The sequence below is a fragment of the Theropithecus gelada genome, chromosome 6 (assembly GCF_003255815.1).
Source record: "Theropithecus gelada isolate Dixy chromosome 6, Tgel_1.0, whole genome shotgun sequence".
NCBI lineage: Eukaryota > Metazoa > Chordata > Mammalia > Primates > Cercopithecidae > Theropithecus > Theropithecus gelada.
The window spans coordinates 172,864,061-172,881,366 of NC_037673.1; the positions used below are offsets into that span (position 1 = coordinate 172,864,061).

At 54.2% G+C, this 17,306-nt stretch overlaps 2 protein-coding genes across 8 annotated transcripts in view; one reads left to right on the forward strand and one right to left on the reverse strand.

Moving 5' to 3' along the window:
* Nucleotides 1-1,161: 1,161 nt before the first annotated feature.
* On the reverse strand, nucleotides 1,162-11,600 carry SNCB (synuclein beta). Of its 7 annotated transcripts, XM_025388034.1 has the most exons (7): nucleotides 11,325-11,600; nucleotides 10,855-11,010; nucleotides 10,581-10,710; nucleotides 7,735-7,776; nucleotides 7,415-7,533; nucleotides 2,289-2,378; nucleotides 1,162-1,918 (listed from the first exon to the last, which is right to left on the reverse strand). In XM_025388034.1, the coding sequence occupies exons 3-7, from the start codon at nucleotides 10,699-10,701 to the stop codon at nucleotides 1,886-1,888; spliced, it is 405 nt and encodes a 134-aa protein (XP_025243819.1). In that variant the 5' UTR covers nucleotides 10,702-10,710; nucleotides 10,855-11,010; nucleotides 11,325-11,600; the 3' UTR covers nucleotides 1,162-1,885. The 7 variants fall into 7 exon arrangements, with proteins under 7 accessions (XP_025243819.1, XP_025243818.1, XP_025243821.1 ...); XM_025388033.1 differs by lacking the exon at nucleotides 10,855-11,010; XM_025388036.1 differs by lacking the exon at nucleotides 7,735-7,776.
* Nucleotides 11,601-11,720: 120 nt separating this feature from the next.
* Nucleotides 11,721-17,306, forward strand: part of EIF4E1B (eukaryotic translation initiation factor 4E family member 1B) — a 16,714-nt gene continuing 11,128 nt past the window's right edge. The window contains exon 1 of the mRNA XM_025388754.1: nucleotides 11,721-12,103. The gene's annotated coding sequence lies outside the window, so the exon portion shown is untranslated. The remainder of the gene's footprint in view (nucleotides 12,104-17,306) is intronic.

The window sequence follows — 17,306 nt, forward strand, 5'->3', positions numbered from 1 at the left end:
CCCGTCTGCCAGCTGCCTCCTACTTCAGGAAATAAAGGTCCCTACCCTGCGGGCCAAGGTGACCTGAGCAGAACGGTCTCCCGCAGCGTTCAAGGCCTTCTTCCCAGCTTGGCACCACTTCTCGCCTCCAACAACTTAGGGAAAGAGGCGCTAACACTCGGGGGCTAACTGAATAGAGCAAACTTCTTCCAGCTAGGGGCTGGAGGGCGACGCAGTCTTGCGGCACGGAATTGAGGTCGCATCGAGGTTTAGAATAGGGTAGGGTCTTGCGCAGGCGAGTTTGGGGGCCTCTGCGGCACAGCCACGCCAATATCCCGTCCGGGTGGGGGCGGGGCCTCTGCGGGACGGGGCGGGGCCTCGGTGCAAGCGCGGAAATAAGGCCTCTGCGGCAAGAGGGCAGGGGCGGGGCCTCGAGCAGGGAGTGCCTGTGCCAATAAAGGCAGCACATGGGGGGGCGGTGCCTCAGCGCGGAGCCAGCAGTATCTCCGCCTCCATCTGTCTCACTCTGAGGCGGTGTTGGGGGCCCCCTAGTGCTGATCCTGATCCGCTGAAGGCTCCCAGGCGGCATCCCAGACCTTTGCGGGCCCTCGCCCACCTCAAACTTTTGGCCTCAAACATTCCGGCGCCTTCGTGGGGGTGGGAGGGTGGAGCACCGGAGGCCAGGGCTCTGCTGGCTCCAGGGGCAGTTGCCCATTTCCCCTCCCCTTGGACAGGTTTTTCTGCGTTGGGTAGGTATGCGCGGGGCTTTGTGCATGTCCACGTTCTGGAGTGGGAGAGGTCTTTCAGCGCTCGAATGGGAGCGCGCTGGTCTGCACGTGTTGGCCAGCGTGCGTGCACGCGTGTTTGCACGCTTGCGCGGCCAGAGTGCGCACACTCGGGTTCGCGCACTTGGACCCACGGAGAGGCACGCGGGGTCCACACGTGAGTGGGCATCGGCGCGCCTGCGCTGCCTGTGCGGCCAGATGTGAGCCCTTCCGCCCCAACACTGCGGCGTCATGGGGCTTCCCTAGATCCTGCACTCCCAGCTGGCACTTTAGGGACTAGCAGGCGGCGCCCGAGGCCACCTTCCCGCCTCCCAGCCCCGGGGAGCACCCTCCCCGACCTGCCATCGGGGGACAGAGTAGGAGATGGAGACACGAAGCCAGAGGTGGCCAGTCTTGTACCTCAGCTGTGTGTGCCAGACCCCGAAGAGCGCAGAGGGGCAGACTGGGACCTGGAACACCCGCCGCCACGTGCCGCCCCCACCCGGCGCCCAGCCCAGCCCTGCCCGTGCGGCGCCGGCTACAGACAGATTAGCTTTATTCATGGACTCGCGGGGGGCGGCCGGGCCCACCCGCCCGGGACACGCTCACACGGGGGGATGGGGACTCTCCATGCCACAATCACAACACACGACGCCCGCGTTCGGACCAGGCCGGCTGGGGGCGGTGGGAGGGGGGACATGGCACAGCCTGGCTCCTGGTTTTGGTTAAAAAAAAATGTTCTCGGGGTTAATGGGAGTGGGGCGGGGTGCTCTGAGGCTGCCCGGGGGCCCCTTGGAAAGCCACTGTCGGGGATCGGGGAGGAGCCGTCGCTTCGGATCTTCGTTTAAAAACACATAGAACATGCTACATCCGCGCAGACACTGGACGGGAGGAGGCAACACTGCAGGGGCGAGGCTCCCAGCCGCGGCCGCAACCCCGGCCCTGTCCAGGCCCCAGGGTTGGACGTGGGCGGGTAGGACAGACAGATGGACAGACACTAACACAGGCTCCGAGGAGGTTGCCTCAGAACGGAAGGAAGATCTCGTGATTGGGGAGAAGGAGTCAAAGGACAGCCCTGGCTCTAGGGGGCGGGGCAGGGACAGGGACAGAATTGTGCTGCTGGTGGGGGCTGTCCTGGGCCCCTACGCCTCTGGCTCATACTCCTGATATTCCTCCTGCATCACAGGGATGGGGGTGAAGTAGAGAAGAGCAAAAGGGAGGAGGAGTTGGAGACCAAATGGCCAAGCCCTGGCCCAATAACCTTCTCCCTCAAGGAGGAATAGTACCTTCCCCTTTTCCTGGGCAGGGGAGGAGCCTGGAAGTTGGGGACAGCAGAGAATTCCTGGGCAGGGGTTCCTGGGGCCCAGCGCTAGACCCTATCTGCCCTCTCCTCCCTGCTCCCACCTCCTGGGGCCTGGGTTCTAGAAGAAGGGTGTCAAGCTCCCTGGCCCAACCATCTCATGCCAGGGATGTCCCACCCCAGCTAGGGACGGCAGCAATCATCCTGGATTCCCAAAGTCCCGCCCAGCCCTGCTGCCCCCGCACCTGGGGTGGATCCTCGTAACTCTCCCCTTCTGGCTCCATCAGGGGCTCAATCAGCGGTTCCTCAGCGGCTTCCTGGGCCACTTCCTCTGGCTGTGGGCAGAGAAGGGCAGGGCTGGTGAGGACAGCCAGGATGCCCTCCAAATTCCCACACTGGGAAGCTTTGGGCTGGTTGGAGTAGGGAAGGCTAGGGTGGGTTGGCAGAGCAAGGATAATTTCTAATTCAGCTGTTTATTTGGAATGCCTTGGAAGTGGGAGGGAGGTTAAGGGGGAAATTCCCCTGAATCACAGTTGAAGTGACAGTGTGGAGCGGGAGCTGGCTCTCCACAGTGCTCCCCCCCATGCATGGCGGCCTCTGCACTTCCACCATTTGGATACTCAGTCACCAGCTTATGCCTCATCCTTTGTGTCAGGCTCTGTGCTGGGCATCGGGACCCCAGAGATAACCCTGGGGGTTCCCCTGGGCTGAAGGGAGCTGGAGGCTCAGGGACAGGGCTGGGCAGGGGCTCTGAGCCATTCCCTGCTACCTTCCACTCATCCCTCCCCCAGGCCCTGTGTGGCCTCATTTCTTCAGCTGTTGCTATTTTAAGATAAGCTGGAAGCCACAGCTCGTGGTGTTGCTTGGATGTGTGAGCTAAGACTCTCCCCTCCCCACTGCGTCTGCTGCCCAGACAGGCGCAGACCAGCGGGCATGCATGTGGGTGGGCTGCCAGACACATGGCCAGACACCTGCAGACGACCACATGTATGTGAACAAACACGGGACCGAGCTGGCTGCACACACAAGCACATGCGACAGCCTGGGATCCATGTACAACCTGTGCAGGGCCTCCTGTGGGCTGGCACACACCTGGGATCCAGGAGCAATGGTGCCGAGGAAAGCCTGCCCTGACCACATCTGCACCCTGGGTGTCCCAGTCCCATCCAGGCAGCGTCAGCTCCTTCACATTACCTGTCTAGGTGGGCCCTGTGGGCACATGAGTTTCCAGCTCCTGACCTGGCTCATTTCCCCACTGCACAGATGGGTATGCCAAGGCCTAGGAGGTGGGGAAACGTTATTTTGCCCCCAAGTCACCCAGCTATGACCAGAACCCAGGGATGGAATGTAGTGTTTAAAATGCCAGCTTAATAGCTGGGCACTGTGGCGCATGCCTGTTGTCCCAGCTCCAGCTACTTGGGAAGCTGAGGCAGGAGAATAGCTTGAACCCGGGAGACGGAGGTTGTAGTGAGCCAAGATTGCACACTCCAGCCTAGGTAACAGAGTGAGAATCCATCTCAAAAAAAAAAAAAAAAAAAAAAAAGCCAGCTTGAGCACATTGTTTGGAAACAACCCAAATGTCCAACATGAGAAGAATGGATGTGTGCCTTGTGAGCTAATGACACAATGGAATACTACACAACAAGAATGAAGAACAACAATGCATACAAGAGCAGGGCTGAGTCTCACAAGCTTCCTGATGAATGGAGGAAGCCAGATACAGAATAGAAGAGCATAGACTTCATGATAACATTTTTGTTTTTGAGACAGAGTCTTGCTCTGCGGCCCAGGCTGGTGTGCAGTGATGCAATCTCTGCTCACCGCAACCTCCGCCTCCTGGGTTCAAGCGATTCTCCTGCCTCAGCCTCCCAAGTAGCTGGGATTACAGGCATGTGCCACCATGTCCGGCTAATTTTTGTATTTTTAGTAGAGATGGAGTTTCGCCATGTTGGCCAGGCTATTCTCAAACTCATGACCTCAGGTGATCTTCCCACCTCGGCCTCCCAAAGTGCTGGGATTACAGGCATAAACAACTGCGCCCAGCCTCATGATAACATTTACAATAAGTCAAAAAACACCCAACTAATTTTGTGCTGATAGAAGCCAGGAAGCAAGGCCAGGAAGAGTGGCTCATGCCTGTTACCACTCCCAGCATTTTGGGAGGCCGAGGTGGGCAGATCACTTGAGGTCAGGAGTTTGAGACTAGCCTGACCAACATGGTGAAACCCCGTCTCTACTGAAAATACAAAAATTAGCCAGGCATGGTGGTGCATGCCTGTAGTCTCAGTTACTCAGGAGGCTGAGGCAGGAGCATCGCTTGAACCCAGGAGGTGGAGGTTTCAGTGAGCTGAGATTGTGCCACTGCACTCCAGCCTGGGCAACAGAGTGAGACTCCATCTAAAACAAAAAGTCAGAAAGCAGTTCCCCTTGGAGGGGGATAGGCAGGGCCAGGACTAATGGGAGGCGGGTGAGGCTCCTGGAGTGCAGACGTCAGGGAGGCCTGGCCTCCCTCTCCTGGCCGTGCAAGTGAGACTCCATGAGCGAGTGCCCCAGACACCTCTTTTGTCTCCCCCTAGTCCTGGCCCTGGGGATAGGAACTGGAAGGGGTCACAAGGTGGGGTCCTGGGGGATAATGTTCTGTCTCGAGCTGGCTGCTGGTTACAGGGGGAACTCCCTTTGTGAATATTTCATGGAGCTGCCAGTTTTCCGCATGTACATTGTACTTCAATAAAAAGTTCACTTAAAAAAAAACCCATAGCCTGTAATCCCAGATACTTGCAGGGCTGAGGCAGGAGGATTGCTTGAGCCCAGGAGTTCAAGATCAGCCTGGGCAACATAGCAGGACCCCATCTCAGAAAACAAACAACCAACCCCAGCCTGGCCACCTGGTAGCTACCTGGTATCAGGCAAGTGATTTTGCTTCTAATCTCAGCAGCGATGCATGGGAAACGAGGCTGGTGAGGATTCCATGATGATGGATGGAAAGCAAGCTTGAAGCAGAGAGTCTCAGAAATGCAGACCCAGGGTCTGCATGAGTCCCCCCATGCTGCTGGTGCCCAAGGAGCTGTTGTCTGGGTTATAACTCTACGATCTTGGGCTCCCTTGGGAGGGTAGACTTGAGGCGTCAACAAGCAGCAGTAGGTGAAAGGTGACCAGACAGAAATGATTCTGTTCAACCACCCACATCACAAACAGCCTTGGGGCTGACAGAGAGGCTGCACCTGCCTCTCTTTTGCACCCCAGCTCACAGCACTAGGACTGGCCCTGTGCCATCACCAAGCAACTCCAGTGACATGGCCTGAGCTTATCCTCCTGACCACCTTATGAGGGAGGCAGGCAGGAACTGGGGTCTTGGGCAAGTGACTTCACTTCTCTAAACCTCAGTCTCTTCATCTGTAAAATGGGATGGTTATGGTGCCATATAGGTACATTGTGAAGAGTCAATGAGTTAGTTCATGTAAAACATCTAGGACAGTGCCTGTTCATGAAAGAGATCGATGAATGGGAGTGATTATGGTAACATGATTATAAGAAATGGGAAGTCATGGCTGGGCGCAGTGGCTCATGCCTGTAATCCCAGCACTTTGGGAGGCCGAGGCAGGTGGATCACCTGAGGTCAGGGGTTCGAGACCAGCCTGGCCAACATGGTGAAACCCCGTCTCTACTAAAAACACAAAAAATTAGCCAGGCGTGGTAGCAGGTGCCTGTAATCCCAGCAACTTGGGAAGCTGAGGCAGGAGAATCTCTAGAATCCAGGAGGCAGAGGTTGTGCCATTGCACTCCAGCCTGGGCAGCAAGAGCAAAATTCCATCTCAAAAATAAATAAATACATAAAAATAAAAAAGAGACACGGCTGGAACTAGAACTTCTGAGTCAAGACCCTGACTTCCAACAGTGGAAGGAACCAACTATGCAAAATGGCAGGAGTGGAGGGCAGCGTGGGGTCTCCCACAGCCTGGTGGATGCACTCATGCTGAACGTACACTGGTCACCCGAACCAAACGCTGCAGAAGGAGCCCCCATCCCCATGGAGGCAGGGTCTGCACATGTCCGTGGACAGGCTCAGAGCATCCACAGCTAATGCCTGCACACACATGTCATGGGGGTCCACTTCCAGGCACACCTGTGGTCACAGGATCCCCCGCAGGCAGACACAGACTGCTTGCGTGATCACGTGGCCACAGTCTCTTGCGGGGCACTCACAGTATGCAAACCCAGCTCTTTACATCCATGGTTCTCATAGTACGCTCCCTGGAACTGCAGCATCAACATCACCTGGGTACTTGTTAGAAATGCAAATCCTCCAGCCCCACCTCAGACCTACTGAATCAGAAATTGTAAGGATGGGGCCAATGATCTGTATTTTAACCCAGCCTCTTGGTGATTGATACACACTCAAGCTTTGAGAATATCTAATCTATATTATCTCCAATCTGCATAAGAGTCCTATTGTGTTCACTCACATTTTACAAGCGAACTATCGGGTTCAGAGACATGGTGGGACCTGCCCAGGGTCACGCAGCCGGGAAGTAGCGGAGTTAGGATTCAAACCCAGCTGAGGTTAGGGGTAGGTGGGTTCAGAGCTCACAATTCTTAATCCCCTTTTATCAGGGAGTCCTAGTAGGGGGATCTGTCTCCATGCACACATGAGTGGCCCCCAGGAAACACAACTGCACAGATCACATCCACCCCAGCACAGCTCCCACCTGCTCCAACCTGCCTCAGGGCCTTGGTACTTGCTGTTCCTATGGCCTTAAATTCACTTGCCACACATCTCAAGGCTGCCTCTCTCATCCTTTGGGTGTCAGCTCAACTGGTTCTTCCTCAGAGAAGCCTTCCCAGCTAAAATAGCCCTCTCACCCCTTGCCTGTCTGTCCCATTGCCCTCTCTGTCTTTTCTCTGTAGCACTTATCCCCGTGGAAAGCATCCTGCCTGCTGGCTTGCGTTTTACTCTCTTCTCCCACTACAATGTCAGCTGCAGGAACATAGGAACCTATTCACTGCGGCAGCCTCCACGACAATTCCTCTCTGGCATGGATACTTGTTGAATGAAAAGAAATGAATGAACAATCATTGACACATGCAGACGTGGCCAGTAGTCATCTGGGTCACGCTGGCAAGCACGATACACGCAGACAGCCAGGTCTGGGGGTCCCCATCACTGGGAGCATCACACATCACACCCATGCACGCCTTTATTCAGATGCATTCTGAGCTGAGTCTAGCACGGCCCTGCAGGATGGCAGGCAAAGTAGCTTGTGTTCCATGCTGGTGGCAGGACTGGGGGGGCGGGGATGGTGACAGGTTTATTTGTGTGCCTGGTGTGTGTGTGTGTGTGCGCGCGCATGTGCGGGTCAGGAGGATCGCTTACCTTCAGATCAGTGGGGAATTCCTCCCTCTTCACCAGGCCTGTGGCTGCTGCGATGTTCCCTGCCCCAGAGAACACAGCTCCTCCCAGATGTGAGGCCTGTTCCTTGGTTTTTTCAGCCACTGGAGCAGGGAGGGGGTTGAGGAAGGGGTTTGGGAGCAAGGGGGAACCATCGATGCCCCACCTTGTATCCCGGGACCTGCCCTTCCCACAGCGCATTCCCGCAGAGGCCTTGGGGGTCTCCCCCGCCCCTGCCCTCTGGTTCCCGGCCAGATCACCGGCCTAAGTGAGAGAAGGGGCTGGTGCCAGGGCTGGACTGGTACCTGAAGCCACACCTTGTACCACACCTTCTCGGGTCTTGCTTCCTGCAGGGAGAAAAAGCGGCACATTTAAGGGCTCTGTGCTGAGGGAACAGAAACTCCAGCACAGCATGGTGATGACAAAGTGGGCATCCCGTCACTGTCCCCACATCCTACAACCTGCACCCCCATGTTAACCCCCCTCTTATCACTGCACTGGGCCCCCACACCTCTGTCTGCAGGAGTTGCAGTTCTCTCTTGCCTGACGCGATGCCCCACCCCTCTAGTGGATGCTGGCTGAGGGCCGGTGCTGTGTAAGGTCCTCTGCCTGCCCCGTTGCACTTCACTTTTCCCCAGCCCTGGGAGGCGGGTGCTGTTATTGTCCCTGTTTCACAGATGGAAGCTCAGTGTGGGTTCCGCCACTAGGAAGTGGCTGAACTGACATTCAAGTTCCGGCCTTTTTGGCCCTCAAACTTCAGCTACCAGCCACTCTAACAGCATGTAGCCCAGGATGGGAGGCAGGTGGGGGGTGGGAGTAGGGGTGGAGCTGGGAGGCGACAAAGCTATATATTTGAAAGGTTCCCCTCGTGCCCAATGTACCACTGCCCACAGCCCACTGCCCCATTCCATTTCCTTTAAAGATTCTCTTCTCCTAACAGGGGTGCAAGCCCCTTCTTCTGGCCAAAGTAGGGGGTGTCAGGCTCAGGGTGGGTCTAAAGGTGATGTGCAGATTGTGACTGGCACCCATGGCATTGGCTGGGCCTTCCTGGGAGGGTAGTACCTTCGTCACATCAAAATGGCTGGGGGCTGCTGGGAAGGCCAGAGGGCCTGATCTGGGCTGGAGGATGAGAGCCGGAAACGGGGCGGGGAGTATCCCGTCTGACAATGTGGCAACACAGACAACAGTGATGGAGCCAGAACTGGGTGTCTAGGCAGGCTGAGCCTGGCAGGGGGTTAGGGCGAGAGGCTGGCGTGGGAAGACAGGGTTCTCAGGGCGACGGCCAACCAGCACCCAGAAACAGGAGGGGCAGGCTGCATGCTCCCCTTTCACTCCTCCCACAAAACATCAGTTTCCACCTGCTCTGTGCCAGGCCCTGGACCAACCTCTCACTGTCTAAAGTAGGTAAGAGAACAGATTCAGTTCCTGGACCTCAAGTAGTGGGGAGAGGACTTCCAGCCTCCAAGGACTGTGTGAGGAGGGAAGGAACACTGCCTGGGCCTTGAGAAATGGGGAGCAGATAGACATCAGAAAGGAAATTGCAGAGGGTATCAGGCCCAGGGACCCACTTAGACAAGGCAGAGCAATGTGCTTTCAGGACAGTCCATGTGCCAGGAGCCATGGGTGTGGTGGGAAACGTAAACTGAGGCAGGACCATGAAGGGCATTGAATGCCAGGGTACAGGGAGCCGAGGCTTTAACTTGTAGGAACTGGGGGCCATCAGGGGCTCCCAGGCAGAGGGAGGAACAGGAAGTGCCAATCTAAGGGGAAGAGCAGTATGGCTTGGAGGGGCTGAGTCTATTATCAGAGAGACAATGTCAGGGAACCAGAGGCCAGCAGGAATGAAAGACCTTGGGGGAGGAGGCAGGAGGGAGGCCAGAGCTGGTATCAAGCAGACATGCAATTTAGCCTTCTCCCGGTCTCCATTGCCACCGCCCTCGTCCCTGCCACCCTCATCCTGTGCCTGGTCTCCATTGCCACCGCCCTCGTCCCTGCCACCCTCATCCTGTGGCTTTACCATCTCCCATCAGACCTCTCTGCAGTTGTTCTGTCCCCAGAGGCCCAAGCGACCTTTCTAAACTAATCACATCATGGCAGTCCCTTGCTTACAATCTCTCGTGGCCATGATAACAACGTTTTTCCCTGGCCTGCAAAGGGGCCTCGTGAACTGTCTCCTGCCCATCACTCTGACCTCACCTCCTACCACTACTTCCTGCCTTGCCCCCAGCTCACCCCAGGGCCTTTGCACCTGGCTTTTCTGCAGCCCTGCCCCCTCTTATTACTCAGGGATGAGGCATTCTGTTCGGGGAGCCACTGGATGTCAACTTGCACTACTGAAATGCTCTGTATCACCATCAGGAGAGCAGGAACCATTCTTTCCTGTTCATTGTGAAACCCCAGCATTCGCAGGAGGCCTGGCACATGATAAGTGGACACAAAATATTTTTCAGATGGCCACAATCCAAGTATACTACAACCCTGGGCAAGTTATCCAACCCTGGCCTTTCTCCTGATACCAGCCAGTGGTTGCAAGGAAAGCGGACGGGGAGGAGAGATGGCAATGGTAAGACCACAGGAGTGGTGATGCAGGCGGACCTGGAATACAACTCAACTCGGCCTTGGAGATGCTGGAGGGAGGCGCCACAAGGGAAGGGGTGGGGCTTCCGACTCTATAAAGCTCGTTCAAACCCCAGTTTCAGCATTTACCAGCTGGGTGACCTTGGGCAAGGTACTTAGACCTCTGGGAAGCCCAGTTTCCCTTATCTGTAGAATGGGCTGGAGCATTAAATGAAGAAATGGATGTTATGACATTTTACCCAGTACTTGGCATACAGCAAGTGTTCAACACCAGGTAACTAGTAATAATGGTAATAAGGATAAGAAAAAGGAGGTTCTCTGCTTTCATCACTGCACCGGTCCCTGGCCTTTCAGCTGGAGCTCCCCCTCATCAGCCCGCCCCGTGTCCCCATTTCCGGATACAGACCCAGGCTTCTATGGGCTGGCTATGTCCCCCGTGACCCCTGCTGACCCCGCCCCATCTGCTGACTCATATTCTCCTGCCCAGAACCCCCCTTCCCGGGACCCGGCCCCAGCTCTACACTTTTGGGGGATCCCCAGCTCTGCAGCCCCAGAAACCCCGCCCCTCGCCCACCGACGTAGAGGACGCCCTCCTTGGTCTTCTCCGCTGCCTCGGTGACCCCCTGCTTGGTTTTCTCCGCGGCTGCCACAACGCCCTCCTTGGCCATGGACAGGCCCTTCATGAACACGTCCATCCTGGCGACCTGGGGAGGGCGATACACGGGCACCGGTGCTCTGGCCCCGCACCCTCACCCCAGCCCCTTCCGAGGGACGTGGGTCCCCTCCTCCTCCCGAGACCGCGGCGCCCTTCTGGACCCTGAGCCCCGTCCCGCTTTCCCCCATCCCACCCCACTCCCCAGTGCGAAGCCTCAGGGCCGCGGAGAGTCCTAGCGTCCTTGAAACCCGGGAATGCGGGAGGGGCCACTGCCTCTGTTATCCGGGCCCTGCAACCTGCAGCCCCGTGGAACCGGAGTGCTGGTTCGGCGCGAAGATCCAGGACCCGCCTGTACACGCACGGCAGAGTTACACGGTCATGCACACAAACATACACCATGGACAAGCTCACGTGCACACACAGGACACGCAGACGCTCCAACGCGCACGAACACCCCGACCCACACGGGCGCAGACACACGTCCCCACAGCCGCCCGGGCAGCTGCAAACACCGGAGCATACTCACATACTCCGGGGTGCACACTGATGTGCATCCTCCGGACCCCCCTCCATTTTCCATCCCCTTCCCCAGCTCCCTCCTGCCGCCTCAGTCCCCTCTCCACCCTCATCCCGTTCCCCATCCCCGGCGCGCGGCCGCCTCACCTGGATGCGGGGCCCGGGGCTGGGGATGGAACGGTGGCTGCGGCGGGCGGACGCGGGGGCTCCGCTAGGCCGGGTCGGGGTGGACTAGGGGCCGGAGTGGGGATAGGGCCGGGGTCAGGCGCTTGGGTCGCGGGTCCTCAGCAGGAGCGCAGCAGTGCCCGGGTCTCCGGTGCGTCGCCAGCCACCGCTAGTTCCTCCCGCCCTGCGAGCTCGCGCGCTCCGGCTCCGGCTCTGGCGCTGCGGCAGCTCTGAGCTCAGCACCCGCCTGGCGGCCGCGCCGCCCCCTCGGCCTGACTGACAGGGGGTGGGGAGGGTGACTGCGCGTAGCCGATGAGCCTCCCGGGGCGGGCCCGGGACGCGCCCCTGGGGGCCCCGGCCGTGAGACTCTCGTAGTCTGTTGGGAGGTGGAGGAGGGGGACAATGCGGCGTGCGAAGAGTGGGGAAGAAATCACGCGATTGGATTTGGAGTTCTGCTGGGCTCGAATCTCAGCTGTGCTTTTTATTAACCGTGGGACCTTGAGCTACTTGGCTCTCCTTTCTGAATGACAGTTTCCTCCTCTGTAAAACAGGAATGGTTAATTCAACGAATGTTTACTGAGCGCTTAGACAAGTGGTGCAGGTTCAAGGCTGGAGGCAGTGGAAAAGCAAAACAAGGTTCCTGGTCTGGGGAAGCTTACCATGGGGGTGTTTGTACGTGTGTGTGTTCGTGTGCTCAGCGGGGGAAGACAGGAAAGAAAATAAACGGATCAACATCGAAAGCAACAAGGTCATTACAGCTTGTAATTTGTGAAGGTAACGGTGATGTAACACGGGGACTAGAGGAGGGGTGCTTGAGACAGGGTGGTCAGGGAAAGCCTCCACCAGCAGGTGAATTGTAGAGACTCCAGAGAGGCACCATGGCACCACAATGGGTCAGGACAAGATCCATAGAGAGTGCAAATGCAAACGCCCCAAAGCAGTGCTGTGCTGACAAGACAGCGCAGCTGGAGAGCCAGGATGGAGGGAGGTGGAGAACAAAACCACTTTTTTGTGTGTTTATGGTGGGGACTGTCAAAATGATCACAGAATGCCAGGCACACAGTAGGCCCTCAGTTGGTGCTATGATAGAATTATGCCCAAGAAGCTGTAGTATCCCAGAGGAAAGGGACTCTGACAGCTTAAGGGAGTCAGGAAAGGACATAAAAAGAGGTGACATCTGAACTGTGGCCTGGCAGGAAGGGGAACACTTCATCTAGCAGGCTAGGGAGAAAGAGAATTTTTGGCTATGGGTACAGCATGGGCAAAGGCACCGTGGCCAGAAATGCAGGGTGTGTAAGTGACAGGTAATTAGGTAAGGGGGCCACCAGCAGCCAGACTGCAAAAAAAAAAAAAAAAAAAGGAAAAGAAAAAGAAAAAAAACCCAACCAACCAACCAAACAAAAAACGTTCCCAGGCCGCTGGTAGAACTGCAAATTGGTGCAGACATTTTGGAAGGCAATTTGGCAGTGTTTACCAAAAGCATAAATGCATGCGCCTTTGGAGCCAGCAGCTCCCCTTCCAGGAATTGATCCCGTGTGACTCTAGTCGTACATGCACACAAAGATATCTGTGCAAGGATTCACTGTAGCATGGTTTTTTGTAGCCAAAAATGGAAAATGATCTAAATGATCACCTGTACAGGACTGGCTAGTTAACTGTGGCATGTCCACCCAGTGCAGTGCCACACTATGGTTGGGAAAGATGAGCTAGACTCATGTGTGCTGACATGGGAGTGTGCCAAGATGTGGTGTTAAGTGGGAGAAGCAAGGTGCCAAACTGCAATGTGTGGAATGAGCCAATTTTGATACAAAGGGAATTATATTTTATGTATAAGTATTTATAATTTTCTATGTGTCAAATATATATTATATACTAACATATACATACTTATCACATACTATATACATTATACACAGACACTTTATATACAAACATACGCATATTTATGGCTAGATATACAATTCTTTTTTCTTTTTCTTTTTTTGAGATAGAATCTCCCTCTGTCACCCAGGCTAGAGTGCAGTGGTGCAATCTTGGGTCACTGCAACCTCCACCCCTAGGGTTCAAGCAATTCTCCTGCCTCAGCCTCCCAAGTAGCTGGGATTACAGGCATGTGCTACCACACCTGGCTAATTTTTGTATTTTTAGTAGAGACAGGTTTTCACCATATTGGTCAGGTTAGTCTCGAACTACTGACCTCAAGTGATCTGCCCTCCTAGGCCTCCCAAAGTGCTGGGATTATAGGCGTGAGCCACCTCACCTGGCCACACATCTGTAATAATTTCTGAAAAAACTGTTAAAGGGCGTTGCACCTAGGAAATGGGACTGAGAGGGTTCCGGGAAGGAAGTTTCACATTCCATTGCCTTCCTTCCTGGTGCTGTTTGATTATTTTCCCTTGGATAGTATTTTACTTGTATTATTTTAAGAACTAGCGGCTGGGTGCGGTGGCTCAAGCCTGTAATCCCAGCACTTTGGGAGGCTGAGGCAGGCGAATCACGAGGTCAGGAGATCGAGACCATCCTGGCTAACACAGTGAAACCCCGTCTCTACTAAAGATACAAAAATTAGCAGGGCGTGGTGGCAGGCGCCTGTAGTCCCAGCTACTCGGGAGGCTGAGGCAGGAGAATGGCGTGAACCCGGGAGGCGGAGCTTGCAATGAGCCAAGATCGTGTCACTGCACTCCAGCCTGGGCGACAGAGCGAGACTCCATCACAAAAAAAAAAAAAAAAAACTAGCATGGAGGATACCTGTAATTATTTTTGGTCTGTCAGCATCAGAATTCCCCCTTCCCATGTTTAAAGGGGTCCCCCACCTTCTGAGGCAGAGCCCACCTTCCCCTCTGAGAGATGACCATACCCAATAATTGCTTTCTCAGTCTTCCTTGCAACCAGGACATGTGACTGACAGGTGCAGCTCCAGACTTGGGACCTGAAGCTAGTCCCAGGAAGCAGCAGGGAAGGAGGCGGGGGTGTGTTCTGGTGTGGAAAAGTGGTGGTGGCAGCTCCTGCCAAGGATCATTGGCAGCACTGACACTCACTGTGGGAGTGTCCAACACCAACAGGACAAGCTGCACTGTCCATGCCCAGCCATGGTGTGGGGATTCTTCATGGGTCTGCCTGGTAGTGGGATTTGGGGCATCATTTCAGGCTGTGTGGTCACCAATGTGGATTTTCTAGCTATCCTGGAGTTTATTTGAGCTGTCCAGTATTTTTCTTTTTTTAAGAGATAAGGCTTCACTGCATCACCCAGGCTGGAGTACAGTGGCACAGTCAATCATAGCTTACTGCAGCCTCGAACTCCTGGTCTCAAGCGATTCTTCCATCTCAGCCCCTTCAGTAGATGAGACTACAGGTGCATGCCACCATGTCTGACTAATTTAACAAATATTTATTATTTGTTTGTGATTTACTTATTTTTTGTAGAGACGGGGTATTTGTTTGTGATTTACTTATTTATTTTTTGTAGAGATGGGGGTCTCACTAGGTGGCCCAGGCTGGTCTCGAACTGCTGGCCTCAAACTGCTGGCCTCAAGTGATCCTCCCACCTCAGCCTCCCAAAGTGCTGGGATTACAGGTATGAGCCATTGCACCTGGCCCATGAGCTGCCCAGTATTTAATAAACTCCTTATCTGCTTAAATCACCCAGAAGTGATTTCTGTGGCTTGGGATTAAGAACTCCTGATACCAGAGTATGAGATAAAGAAAGATGAAGGAGGATGGAGGAGCAGGGAAAGGAGGAGGGGAGAAAGAAGATGAAATGAAGTGTGTCTGAACTTCAGATCACAGGAAACGGGAAGTCACTGACGGATTTTAAGCACAAGAGTCCTAATGAGATGTACATTTTATGGGGCCAAACGGAGATGGGTTGGAGGAGGATAAGGCTGGCTGTAGAAAGATCAGTAGGAGGCTGGGGCAGACTCTAGAGGAGGGAAAAGGACGCCTGAACTACAGAAGCCCCGGTGGGGCTGGAGCAGGGCTGGAAGGAGAGATGTGAATATCACTTGGGAGTAACTTATTAGGTGTTACGGGAGAGGGGTAAGGACAAGTCGAGGAAGATTCCCAGGTTTCTGGATTGGACAATGGAGTGAGTGATGCTGCTGCAAAATGAAATAGGCATTGAGGGGGTGGAGCAGCTTGGTGGGAGATGATGATGAGCTTGCCTGGGGGAATGACAGACAAGCTGGAGGGGGTGTCCAGCAGACAGTAGGGTATCTGAGCCCAGAGCTCAGGAAAGCACTGCAGGCTGGCTTCAGGTGCAAATTTGAGCCACAGTGTACTCAGAATTCTTCAACAAATGGCACAAATGGCTCTCCAAGGTTGGGACGGGAGAAGGGCAGGCAGGAAGGAACACCTACATTTATAGTTTGCCAATGTCTGTGGGGTAAAATACACCCACTACAGTTGATTCTAAGCTGTCAGTGTGATGTCACTGAACAGAAAATTGGTTCAGTTATCTACAATTTTCATGATACAGATAACGTAGATACAAATAACCTTAAGAGCACAGATAATAGTAAAATAACTAGGAAGTTATGCGTTTTGAGTATTATCTATGTTTTTAACATAATTTAACTATAACTTTATATAATTTAATTTTTAACAGTGTAATGGCTTTAACAACTGGCTCACACAATTCCTGAAGTTTTTCTTTTTCTTTCTTTCTTTTTTTAATTTTTTTTATTTTTTTTTTTGAGACGGAGTCTTGCTGTGACACCCAGGCTGGAGTGCAGTGGTGCGACCTCGGCTCACCGCAACCTCTGCCTCCTGGGTTCAAAGGATTCTCCCGCCTCAGCCTCCCAAGTAACTGGGATTACAGGCGCCCACCACCACATCTGGCTAATTTTTGTATTTTTAGTAGAGATGGAGTTTCACCATGTTGGCCAGGCTGATCTCAAACTCCTGACCTCAGGTGATCCACCCACCTTGGCCTCCCAAAGTTCTGGGATTACAGGCTGAGCCACCGTGACCAGCCCAATTCCTGAAGTTTTAACAATTGTTCTTGTGAGCCAAGTGAGATCAGTGCCCCACTAGGTTTGGAGTCATTAGCATAGAGGTGGTGGCTGGAGCCACAGGGCTGAGTGTGATCCTCTGGGGGTGCATAGAGAGTAAAAAGAAGAGAGTGCCCAGAACAGATTCCTGAGATGCTGCAAACTTCAGGGGTCAGAAGCAGAGTAACCTGGAGAAAGACTGAGAAGGCCCCGGCAGTGAGAAAGAAAGAGAAGCTGAAGAAAGTGCACAGAGACCTTGGGGATAGCGATCGACTAGATAAATGCTAGAGGGAGGCTGAAGGAGACCAGCAGTGGAGAGTCTGCAATGGATGGGCGGCAAGTGGGTAGCTGGGAAGCTGAATAGCAGTGAGCCCAAAGAGGGAAGGGGCAGCAGGGGACAGCCTGCAGGAGAAAGAGACATTCGAGCTGGGTTTTGAAAGATGAGAAGGACCTTACAGGTGGTGGTGACCATTCCCAGCAAGGCATCTAGCAGGTGGGAAAGTCCAGTGTCAAGGTAACAGAAAATAGGTTAAATTCTGAGTCAGGCAGGAAGTTCGTTTGGCTGCTAGCACAGAAGCTTAGGCAAAGCAGGCATTTGTTCTTTCACTTAAACAAGTTCAGTGGTGGGCAGTCCACAGGTGGTGTGATGACTTCACAGTTATCAGGAACCAAGAATCCTACATTTCTGGTGTACCATTCTTAGTACATGAATTTCATCCAAATGGCCCAAGATGGCTGAAGCAGCTCCTGCCATCATGTCAATGCAGACAGCAGGAAGAGGGGAGGGGAGGGTAAAAAGAATACCTGCCACTTGTCTCTTTCTTTCTTTCCCTTCGTCCCTTCCTTCCTTCTTTCCTTCCTTCATTCCTTCCTTTCTTTCTTTTTTCTTTCCCTCTCTTTCTTTCTTTCTTTCTCTTTCTTTCTTTCTTTCTTTCTTTCTTTCTTTCTTTCTTTCTTTCTTTCTTTCTTTCTTTCT